At 51.1% G+C, this 12,307-nt stretch overlaps 1 protein-coding gene across 5 annotated transcripts in view; it reads left to right on the top strand.

Annotated features, from left to right (window-relative positions):
- Positions 1-10,764: 10,764 nt before the first annotated feature.
- The window catches only part of GPT (glutamic--pyruvic transaminase), a 40,979-nt gene continuing 39,436 nt past the window's right edge, over positions 10,765-12,307 (top strand). Inside the window, exon 1 of one of the 5 annotated variants that reach the window (XM_058179074.1) lies at positions 10,765-10,939. In XM_058179074.1, the coding sequence (XP_058035057.1) occupies positions 10,893-10,939 (47 nt within the window). In that variant the 5' untranslated portion in view covers positions 10,765-10,892. Of the gene's footprint in view, positions 10,940-11,545; positions 11,874-11,981; positions 12,280-12,307 lie in introns of those variants that run through there. The other 4 variants (XM_058179073.1, XM_058179076.1, XM_058179075.1 and 1 more) reach the window with 4 other exon arrangements.

Below are 12,307 nucleotides of genomic sequence, written 5' to 3'. Positions count from 1 at the left end.
AAGAGGAGAATATCATAGAATCTTAAGGCTGGAAGGGACCTTGGAGATCTTCTAGCCAACCCCCTGCCTTATACCACCCCAGACAACTGAACGTCCAATCTTTTCTTACCTTCAAGAGGGCCGGAGGTGCCTCATTCCAGCTTCTGGGGGAGGGAGAATGCTGGGGGTGATCCTGACCTCCTTAGCAGGGGATCACAAAGACCCTCCCCCAAGTGCTTGAGTGCTGACTTGCCTGGCTGGTTGTGGGAACCCGCTTCCTTCTGTCCATTTGCCCTTTGCAAGCTCTGAATTTCCTCCCCCTTTTTTTTACACAATAGTGTTTTTTTTTGGGGGGGGTGTTGGTAAAAATTGGACAGTGTATTTTTCTAACGGCTCATTTTTAATCCTGATTGTTTCTCTGTCTTTGTCTCTGGTCAAGCAATGAAGAAGTGCTCTGTCCTGTCCGAGGAACTTGCAACTTTAAGATGGGTGGACTTCCGATTCCCAGAATTCCTGGGTTTTGATTCAGTTCCTGGGAATTGAAGTCAACCAATCTTAAAGTTGACAAATTTGAAAAAAAACAGCTCTAGACTGAGGGAAAATGTTTTTGACTTGGCTGAAAAATCCCCTTTCTTGCCTCCCTCTCACTTTATGAGTGTGGCCCATCCCTTCCCACTTCTGGGCCGGGGAAGAGGGGGCTGGCCTTACTTTCCCAAATCCTGGGGTCCTGCCAGATACAGAGAAAGGAGGATTAAGATCTGGGCAAGCAAGTGATTTTGCTCTCCTCTGGTGCAAGCGGGGAATGCTTGGAGCATAAGCTGCTAGTCCTCAGTGAGGAAATGCCCTTTGCCTGGGTTTCTGCCTCCCTGCAAGCTGCCCTCCAGCCACCTTTGGTTTCCGTCTGGAGCAGGACCAAGCCCCTAAAATGATTTTTTCTCGTTTTGGTAGCATGCCAGTGTTTCAACCCAGCCCCTTTTGGCCAGTAAACCCTGATCCAAAGCTGTATTTTGGCCATCCTGGCAGTCTGGGCTCTGGCCTTAGACCTCGAGCCCCTCCCCCTCTTCTCCCAGAACCTCATTTTGGGGAAACTTTTCTGTCTCCTTGCAATCCGGAGAAGAATAGAGCTGGAAGAGACTCTGGAGGTTTTTTAGTCCACCCTCTGCCATTCCAGACAAAAGGCTGGATCCAAACTCTTTTTGAAGATCTCCAGTGATGGAGCATCCACAACTTCTGGTGGCAAGTTGTTCCACTGGTTAATTGCTCTCCTTGGCAGGGAATTCCTCCTTAGTTCCAGGTTGCTTCTCTCCTTGATGAGTTTCCATCCATTGTCTCTCCTCCTTCCTTCTGATGCTTTGGAGAATAGCTTGAGCCCCTTGTCTTTGGGGCAGCCCCTCAAACTGGAACACTGCTACCATGTCCCCCCAGACCTTCTTTTCTCTATATTAGCCAAACCCAGATCCTCCAACCGTTCTTCACATGTTTTAGATCCTTGGTCTTGGGGACTGACTCATACTGGATCCTGCAACATTATCCTGGGACAGGCATATCCACCTTCACTCGTATTTTCAATATTCAGCAAAAATCAAGAACACGGACAGCCTGGTACTCGCCTCCAAGCAAAAGCTCTCTGGGGTAAAATTCACACCCCTTATTATATTTAAAGCTCTCACTCCCCTCCGCTTTCCCTTCTGCCCTCCAGGCTGTGCATATCCAGTTCCTCCAATCCCTCCTGATAGGTTTTGTCCTCAGACCTTGGACAGTTTTTGTGGCCCGTCTCTGGACTCGCTCAGCCTTATCAATTGCCTTTTTTTATAAGCGAGGTCTCCAGATCTGGACACCGTATTCCGAATGGGGCCTGGCCAAAGCCTTACATGGCGGGAATAGGACCTCTTTTTCCTGCTGGTCATCCCTCTAGTGCAGGGGTCACCAACCTTTTGAACCTCAGGGACCACTAAATTCATAATTTTAAATCCCGTGGACCACTAATATGAATTTTTTAAAGAAGATAAATAATATTTAGTGCAATATAAAAAATGCAAATAATTTTTAATATATGAGAAGGACCAAAAATTAATTAGTAAAACATACAACTTCTTGTTACAGTATAAAATAGAAGAGGAAATAGTGAAAGATACCACGATTAAATGGGCAAGAAACTTTAACCATACAATAGAATTACAGAAGTGGGAAAAGATGTGGAGAACAAACATGAAATTGACAATATCGACAGCATACAACGAAAACCAGATGAAAATGTTCCATAGATGGCATCTCCCACCAGCCAGAATATCAAAGGTGTTCCCCAATAATTCACCAAAGTGTTGGAAATGTAAGAGCAATTACGGAACATGCTATCGTCTCTAGTGGACCTGCCCAGGGGCAAAACAATTCTGGGCCAAAATTAAAAAGTGGTTACAGGAAATAATACAGGAACCAATAAAGGGAGAGCCAGAACAATTTTTATTAGGGATTCCAACAGAAAATTATACAAATGATACACAATATTTAATACTCCATATATTAAGAGTAGCACGTATAGCCTACGCCCAAAATTGGAAGAATGAAAACCCACCAACAGAGGAAGAAGTAATTAAAAAAATATTAGAATGTGCAGAGATAGACAAACTTACAAAAGAAATTAAAGAGAAAGAAGACACAGAATATTATAAGGTCTGGAGCAAATGGTATGAATGATTAGAAAATAGTGGGCTGGGAAGTGGCTCACCAGGCTAATGCAGCCTGTTATTAACACACAGCTGCCTGCAATTAAAATTACTGCAGGCTCGAGTCCCACCAGGCGCAAGGTTGACTCAGCCTTCCATCCTTTATAAGGCAGATAAAATGAGGACTCAGATTGTTGCGGGGGGCAATAAGTTGACTTTGTATATAAATATACAAATAGGATGAGACTATTGCTTGACATAGTGTAAGCCGCCCTGAGTCTTCGGAGAAGAGCGAGGTATAAATTCAAACAAAAATAAAATAAAATAAATAGGAACGGTAGATAAACAAAAATAGAGTAAGATAAAACTAAAATGTGTAAATAATAGGAAAGGACTGTCTTGAATAGCTGATAAACAGTGATATTATAAAAAAAAAATTCTGTGGACCACCAAAATTTTCTCCCGGACCACCAATTGGTGACCACTGCTCTAGTGAAGCCCCCCCTCCTCCCCCGAATTTTGTGTGCCTTCAGAGCTGCCTTCAGAGATTGCCCATTGCAATATCCCTGTGGTCCTGTGATCAAAATTCAGTCATTTGGCCACTGACTCGTACTTACGACGGTTGCAGTGTCTGGGGTCAAGCAAGCTTCTGACCAGCAAGATCAGTGGGAACGCCAGATTCACTTAACTTACTAACTTATCAATTGCAGTGATTCACTTAACACTTGTGGCAAGAAAGGTCGTAAAATGGGGGAAAATGCATTTAACCAACGTCTCCCTTAGCAACACAGCTTCTGGATCATAAACCGAGGGCCACCTGTATGCCAGAGGGTGGTTTGGTCCTGTGTCTCTGGGCCTTTTTGGTCAGGGATGACACACCTTCCCTCGGCTACCTGAAGGAACAGGGCAGAGCGAAGGCCTCTTGGCAAAAGGGCCTTCCGGAAGATGGTTGCAGGGAGAAAACTTGGCCTAAGGAGGGCTGGCAGCATTGGGATACTTGAAAAGGCTTCATTGCATGTGAAAAGGCAGGTTTCCTGACCAGACCAGACAGGGGTGGGTGGGAGATCAACATAGCTGTTTCCTCTCCTGTCTTTTGGCTCCTGTGTTTTTCATTCTCTCTCTCTTTTTTTAAAAAAATTGCTTGGTGTCTCATCTGTCCATCTTCGTCTTCGGGGCTGGGCTTTGATCTGCTCCATCTCTGCCCTGAATTTGGGGAGCTGTAACTAAAGAGAAGAGAAAGGGGGAAACGAAACCCCTCCCCACCTCAGGAAGGGCTCTCCCAGGCGATGCCTTTTCTCTCTCCCCTCCCACCAAAGAGACCCCCTCTCGGTCTCAGCCCCCATACAAACCCCCCCTCCCAGCAGCTGTAATTCGGCTCATTTCTTACGATGCCACAGGCTGCCCTTCCAGGCCTCCAGGGTGACCCTGCCAGGCCTGGTCCTGCTTCAGGTGGGGGTGGTGGGGAGACCAGCTGCTGGTAAACCCTCATTTGTGGCATTCCACTGTTGCCTTATTGCACCAGTCTTGGTGGGTAGATGGCTGCAAAATCTCTTTCCGGGGATTAGGGCCCCCTCCTCCCCCTTGCAGCCTGGGAGTGAGCAGGGAAGGCAGCGGCTTCTGCTTTGCCCTTTTCTATCATTAAAGGCATTTTGGGAAACTCCTTCCAGGTGGTTTGTGTTTATGATGCGTCTCCGCTCCCCTCTGTGCATCCCATCAAAACGGGATGGGATAGCTCGGACTCTGGGTGTGGGGGAGGCAGGAGGGGGGGGGAGTGTGGCTGAGTCTTCATAAACCAGGAGTGTCCATCCTCGGCCACTTTAAGTCCTCTGGACTTCAACTCCCAGAATTCCCCTGCCAGCCATGCTTGATCACCTCAGCTAAAGTCTGAAGATGTTTGCACATGGACACTGAGAAAAAGGCCAGGACATTGGCCTCAGCTCTGGTGCCCACAACCCTTCTCCTTTTCCTTCCTGCTGTGCCTGGCTCTCTCTTCACTTACAGCCAAGAAACCATTACTGGTCAAGACTGGGCAGCGTCCTGGAACCTCTGACGTCACCACCTGATTTCTCCACGAGGAGTCAATTCTTCTGTATCTTCTCCTCCTTGGCCTCAATCAAGCCTCTGACATATATTGGTAGCCCATTATTTATATTCATTCTGTTATTCCCTGGTATATATGGGGGGGTTGGATTAGAAGACCTCTAAGGTTGCTTCCAACCCTATTATTCTGTGACTGACGCTTTGATACCTTCTGCTACGAGTCCCTAAAGACTCCAGAACAGAGGCAGGCAACCGTGGCCCCTTTACAACCTGTGGACTTCAATTCCCAGAATTCCTGAGCCCAGCCATACTCTTGGCTCGTGCAGACTAGATGTTTTAAGGCAGGGGTGTCCAACTTCGGCAGCTTTAAATCCCAGAATTCCCCAGCCAGCCCAGCTCAGGAATTCTGGGAGTTGAAGTCCACAGGTTGAGAGGGGGCCCAGTTGCCCACCCCTGTTCCAGAACCTCTTCAGCCTCTCTGACCTGAGGGACCCCAATCCAAAGTGTCCCATTTACACTTTATATCCCTTCGTGTAAATAAACACAAATACACATTTCACAGGCGGACGAGGTAATTCTAGCCCCACGTTTATCACCCAAGGCTCCAGCCTGACCCAACAAACCCTGTTCCCAAGATTACAAGAACTGGATGCAGAGGAAGAGGCAACCCCTCCCCTGCACAGTTGGACAGCACCCTTGAAACTTAACACAGCAAGTATTTTTTCTCCTTCATAGTTTCCATCCATAGCTTCTTGTCCTGCGTTCAGGTGTCCTGGCAGAGACCCTCAGGGGCATCTGCTTCCGGTCTCCTTCCCAGAGGGCGAATTGCTTCAACCTGGTGCAAGACCTGCCAGGGGAAACCAGTTTTGTGTCACATGCAGAACCAGGAGTGGCCGTAGACTTGGTCTTGGCTGTCAGGTATGGGGAACCTGCAGCAACCAGGCACAGCCCCATGAGACAAAAATGTGTGCAACATGAACATCACTTGAAGCCCAAGCAAGCAAAGTACAAGCCGTCCCCGGGGGTGACCATCGACTGGTATGGACTTTGGGGTTTGTGTTGTAGGTTTCACTGCTCCAGAATTAGACAACAACACCCACAACTTCTGGAGGCAAGTTGTTCCACTGGTTAATTGTTCTGTCAGGAAGTTTCTCCTTAGTTCTAGGATCTTTCCTTGATAAACTTCCACCTGTTACTTCTTGTCCAGCCCTCAGGTGCTTTGGGGAATAAGTTGACCTCCTTTTCCTTGTGGCAGCCCCTCAAATATTGGAAGATTGTTGCGTCACCCCTCGTCCTTCTTTTCATCAAACTAGATAGACTTGATTTCTGCAACTTTTCTTTCTACGTTTTAGCCTCCAGCCCCCTGATCATTCTTGTTGCTCTTCTCTGCACCCTTTCCAGAGTTATTGGTTCATTTATTTCACCCTCCTCTTCACTCCCCTTTTCTCATAGACTGCACGGCCTTCCAGATCCCAGGTGGGAAAGGTGCGTTGAAGGTAGCATAGCCCCACTTTCCTGTGAGATGACCTCACCGCCGCTACTCAAAGCCAGATATTCCTGGGACTGCCCAACTCTCGCATTATACAAGACCAGGATAAAACTGGCTTCTTTGTGGAGACGCCCCTCCTTCGCCCCTCCCAAAACAGCTTTAGGTCTGAGTCACTGGATTAGGGTGGAACGTGGTCGGGATTCCCCAGAGGGCAAAGAGGCAGCGGAGCTTGGAAAGTTTGGTTTGCAGGACGAGGGTTACATCAGTGATTCCCAGAATGTATCTGCAGTTATGCAAATAGTTGCTTCAGTCTGGCAAGATTCTGTCTGTAGGTGCAGAACAAGGAAGCTACTTTCAGGTAAATCCTGGTGTCATTCTTGGTTCTCGGGGCCTCACAGGACGTCTCTCATAGGTCCCTGATCCCTCATGCAGTGAATTGGGTCAATGTCACCTCAGGAATTAAGCTGGACTCTCCATTGGATCCAACCATTTATCCAGGTGGTATAAGGATTTCTTCCTTGGGCCGGGGGTTGCATCCGTCCAGCCCTTAGGATACCCAACACCTGCCTGCCTAATCAGTTTGCCACCCCCATCCCCACATGAAAGTTGTGTTCTGAGTGGTCTCCCACTACCTGAAGACCACTACCACAAGCACCACAGTGGTACTTCAATCATTCACTTCCAACGGTTGGGGCCAAGCAAGAGCCGCCAATTCAGACAAACGCACCCACAGGAAATTAACTCTTCCCAATGCTCTACGCAGCTCTTGCTGGTTGGTGTGGCTGCATCTAACAGGGAGACCAATTAACCAGTAAAACGGCTTGCCTTCAGAAATTGTGGGTGCTCTTTTAATACAAAACATTCCATCGTTCATTATGATGGAATGTTTGGTATTAAAAGAAAAAAAAAAGAAATTGCAGGTGCTCCATCACTGGAGGTTTTTAAGATTGGACAGCCATTTGTCTGAAATGGTATAAGGTCTCCTGCTTGAGCAGGGGGTTGGACTAGAAGACCTCCAAGGACCCTTCCAGCTCTATTCTGATTGATCTCAAGGACTCAGCAAGGATTCTCCATCCCAGCAAGGAACTGGGGACCCCCAAACCATCTGCCACGGCTTGGAAATTCATCCAGCTTCTGTGCCACAGATTGGGATACGCGTCCTATGATCCAACATACCAAACCATTTGGGCCTCTGGCTTCAGCAGAATCTCCCCCAAGAGAGGGCTAACTCTATTCCTTCAATGCAGGAACCTGGGGCTGCTCTGACCTTCCTGAACGGCCTCTGGGTGGGTTGTTTTGTGGTTTTTTTTTGGCTAAAAGGCCCTTGTTTGGTTTCCCTGAATTTGACCTTCCTGGGTTGAGTCACCCTGGTTGGTCAAGAGGGGGCCGTTCCTTGAACCCGTCCCTTGCCCCAAAGCCAGCCTCTGCTCCAGCAGAACCTGATGTTCCGGCCCCCGCCCTCCCCCCTTTGCACAGCCTGGCCTACCTGCAGCCACCTTCCCTTGCACCACCTCCTCCGACACGCTCCACGGGTTGCACCGGCTGCCCGATGAGCAGGGAAAACATTTGAACTGTCACTTCTGGTGTTTGCTGACTGGTGAAAAGGTCCCGCGGGTGATGTGAGCAGGGTGTGTGTGTGTGTCTTTGGCTGGCTGCAAAGTGCAGGGAGGGAGTTGAGCTCACGTCCCATCGGTCCTCAGGCAAGACAGCAGGTGAGCAAAGGAATTAGGCAATGGAGCTGGGAGACTGTGCCAGCTGGGGAGCTTCCAGGTGTCCACTTTATCATGAGGGCCAGAAGCTGCTTGGCTAAAGGGGCCACTTGCTGTTCACCAAAGGTCCAGGTTTCCTTGTTTGCCACAGTGAGGTGAGTGCAGCTTCTTCTCCTTCCTCTTCCTCTTCACAAACCCCTCTCCCTTCTAGGATTGATGATATTCCCTAGTTGGGTCATGAAACATTTGCAGGGAAACCACCAAGGTCAGAGGGCACCAAGGGCTCCACAGTTGCCGTCCTCCTCCTCCTCCTCCTCCTCCTCTTACAATTAGGATAAGCAAATAATGTGAAATAAGAGGACTCACAGTGTGGTCATGATTGCTGGTATGGTCTGGACAAGACAACTCACTGCCCCACCTATCCTTTTCTTATTCTACAGCAGGGGTCTTCAACCTTGGTCCTGTTGTGTCTCGCCCGCTCCCCCTGCTGCAGCCGGGCCCCTCTTATCTCCTGCCAGAGGCTGATAGTGCTGAAGAATGTCCTGGCATGCCTCCAGCCCCCAGCCCTGGCACCATGCCCGGACAAACCGAACAAATAAACCTCCCTCCGATAGCATGTGCGCCTGAAGCCAGCCACGAGCTGAGATTACCAACAGCTGGAGACGAAACGATGCAATGGATAGATCCACGCTTCCGGAGGATGGAGAGGCGACGTCAGCAAAAGGAAGGGAGGGGCAGGCCTGGATAAGTGCTGAGTCATGGAGCCACACCCCATGGCCTATATAAGGGATCTGCTTTCTGGCATTCTCTGAGTCAGGCAAAGTCTAATCTGGATTGCTGAAGTCACACCTTGGATTCCTGCCTGCCCTGAGGACTCTGACTTTGGCAGAGCTGCAGAGGCACGCTTGATACGGACTTCCCCGACCTGGCCGTCATCGGAGGAGTGGGACACGACAGGTCCCTTTAAGACTTGTGGACTTCAACTCCCAGAGTTCCTCAGCCAGCTTTGCTGGCTGAGGGACTCTGGGAGTTGAAGTCCACAAATCTTAAAGGGACCAAGGTTGGAGACCCCTGCTCTACAGCATTTCCCCCCACCCTCCAAAAAAAGCAGGCTGTTATGTGCTGAGGATGAAGGAGCCCCTTGGCATCTAGTTGGCAGCCCCAGCTCAGCCAGCTCCCTTCCTGTGCCAGGTGCCTCTTTCCTGGAAGACCACAACGTTTCCACTCACGGAGGAACCTCAGACTTTAAAATGAGAGTCCCTCTCCTGCTCCTCCCTCCCTTCTCTTCTCTTTGAAAAAGAAGAATTTAAAGAAAAGTCTGGGCAGTCTTTTATCCAGAATGGTCCACGGTCTCATGCCTGAGCCAGGGGTTGGACTAGAAGATCTCCGAAGTTCCTTCTGCCCCACTGGGAGCACATAGGTTAGAATGCAGCATTGCAGGGCAACTCTGCCCACAGTCTGGAGTTCGATCCTGAGTGGCTCAAGGTTGACTCAGCCTTCTACCTTTCCAGAGTGGGTAAAATGAGGACGCAGATTGCTGTGGGCAAATATGTTGACTCTGTAAACTGCTTGGAGAGGGCTGTTCAGTACCATGAAGTGGTATAAGAGCCTAAGGCTATGGCGATCACTATTAATCTATCTTCTCTGTTCCAAGAATGTCTCTGTCTTCCACACAGAGTAAGAGGAAGAGTGTCCCATTAATCCTTGGTAGCCCAAAATTAGAAGGCTCCTGTTAGCTCCTTTTCTGACTCGTAGGTTTGATTCAGAGGCAGAAGTTTTGGGAGTTTAACCCAGATGCGAATGAGCAAATGAGTAAGCTGCAGCTCATTAAGGCCTTGAATCAAACTTGTGAGTCGGAAAAGGTGTTAACCAGATCCTGATTTCTCTCTTTCCACCGGTGGATTTGCTCCTGCTGGGTGGATTTCACCCCCCCCACCCCACAATCTACAGATGAGGTCTGGGTCAGAGGAAGGTGGAAGGGACCCCTTTTGGCCAGTAGGTGTGGACGGTGGAAGACCCCAGGTAGTCTGTCCTGCAGCCCTGGGCCTCTGCCCCCCACTTGCATGGTCAGTAATCCTCAGCTCCCCCCATCCTACAAAGCCCATGATTCAGAGCCCCTCCCTCTGAAGCAGGAGGAAACAGGGGCTGGGCCTGTTGAAGGCATTGGGGTAAAAGGGGCATCAGAGACAGAGGTGGATTTCAGCAGGTTCTGACCAGTTCTGGAGAACCAGTAGTGGAAATTTTGAGTAGTTCGGAGAACCGGTAGTAAAAATTCTGACTGGCCCCGCCCCCATCTACTCTGCCTCCTGAGTCCCAGCTGATCAGGAGGAAATGGAGATTTGGCAGTAATCTTCCCCAGCCACGCCCACCAAGCCACGCCCACCAAGCCATGCCATGACCACCAAGCCACGCCCACAGAACCGGTAGTACAAAAATTTGAAACCCACAGGTGCCCAAACGTTGCTGCAGAGACAGCTTGGAGCTGCCAAGGACTGGGACCCAGCTGGCGCCCTACACAAACTGGGGGTGGGCCCTGAGGCAATGGGCTCCATGGGTCAAGAGCAGAGGGCGGCGTGTGCAAAGGGCTGTGAGAAACTGGTGCTCAGATGTGTCTATGGACATACTCAGTCATCCAGCTCACGGTTGTCCCAAATGTGCTTTTCCAAAAGGCCACTGGATTTTCTTGCTTTTTTCCTTGAAGATGTTTCACTTCTCATCCAAGAAACCCCTCCCTCCCTCTTTCTCCCCCCCCCCCCACTTTCTGTCTCTCTTTTGGCAAAGCACCTCTGGTGCTCCGATCCATGCTTGATGTACAGGCAGATTTTTCAAACCTCCACTTGCTGAAATGTATCCCCCCACCCACCCTCCGCAGGGACAGGTGTCAAATGCCCAGCCAGGGAGCACGTGGGCCCCGCAGTCCTTTCTCGGCCGGAGGGCCTGCCGGGAGCGGAGGAGGATCGCCTGGCATCTGGCAGAAGTGATCCCCCTCTTTAAGCCCCTCGCGAGGCAGGCATGGCAGGCAAAGTGAGCTGCGCCTTCTCCAAGCGCTGCTTGGCCAGGTGAGCGGCAGGCAAAGTCCCAGGGCACGAGCGGGCAAGCGGGCACCACCCGCTGAGAGTTGGCACACCGGGCATCCTTTTCTTTGGGACCGTTTTTTTGAAGACTTAAACCCCGGGTGGTCTGAACACCCTAGAGGCGTTAGGAGGGCCCTGGCCAGAGGGGGGCGCCAGAGTCCACTTCTATGCTCTGCCCACGGGGTCAGAAAAGTCAGGATGGCCGCCGTAAGCAGGCACGCCAATCGTGCCATGCAAGTTAAAGGGGACAAGATTTCAGTCTCAAGGTGACTGTTTGACACCCCCCCTTTTTCCCCCCACCCCCCCACCAGGGTTGGTTTCCTGGGCGGGAGGGGCACCAGACTGCTTCTTTTCAGAGCATTTGCCCCGCTTTGAAAGCCTGATAATTTTGAAACAAAGTCTCTTCTGGGATACATTTTGATTACTTCTTGGGCTTGTTTAAGCCGGCACTTTCTTCCGTCTTCTTTTTCCTGCATTGTCTGTTTGCCCCTGTCCGTAACCTGCTATTTTTACCTTGCCGGGCTGGGTGGGTGGGTGGGAGGGGGGCTTTTGGGGGTGGGCATGTCCCGAGGGCTTGTATAAAGAAGCAAAGCTGGCACCGATTCGTCTCCGTTCATTCCCGACGACCTAAGCCCATGCCCTCTGCATATGCTCCGAGGCCTTAATCAGTCACGCCAAGAAGGGAACCAGCAAAGGTGGCGGACCCGCAGCTGGACGCGCTGCGACCTCCGCCCTCGAGGGTTGGTGGCCGGGGGTCTTTGTCAGAGGGGGACGGCCGGCCGGACCTCCGGGAGTGCAGGAGGGCAGCGGGGCCGGCGGAGCTGTCCGGGGCTGACCGGGAGCAGGGGATCCGTAAAGGTCAGCCCGGCCCCGGGCTGGGGAAGAGGAGATTTGCAGGGGAGGCGGCGGCCGCTTGCAGGTAGGGGAGGGGCTGCCCCCTTTGCAGGAGGGGGCGCGCCGAGAAAGGAAGGGCGGCTTTGGGACGCGGGAGAGACCCGGCGGGGGAGGGCGAGAAGGAAAACTTGGGGGCGAGTCGGTCCTGGGCTAAGAACAGCAACGCCTGGGACTCGGCGGACTACAACTCCCCTTATGTGGGGTTGGGGGTCGGGCGATGAAAGGGGCTTTTTGCCTCCCTGGATGGAGGAGGAGGGGCCCAGGCAGTCGGTGGGGCTTTGGCTTGGAAGGGGCCGCCTTCTCTGCCACGAGGGCTCCGTCCGGAGTTCGTGCCCGGGTTGCAGGAGCCCAGACCCCCTTCGGGGCCACAAAAGGGTCCCAACTTTCTGGCCTGGCCGGTTGGCTCTGGCAAACCCAGGCAGGCAGGCAGGGTGAGAGCCAATTCTTTTTACTACCGGT

This window comes from Ahaetulla prasina, chromosome 3 (assembly GCF_028640845.1).
Source record: "Ahaetulla prasina isolate Xishuangbanna chromosome 3, ASM2864084v1, whole genome shotgun sequence".
Classification (NCBI taxonomy): domain Eukaryota; kingdom Metazoa; phylum Chordata; class Lepidosauria; order Squamata; family Colubridae; genus Ahaetulla; species Ahaetulla prasina.
This window is presented reverse-complemented; position numbering and strand designations above follow the sequence as displayed.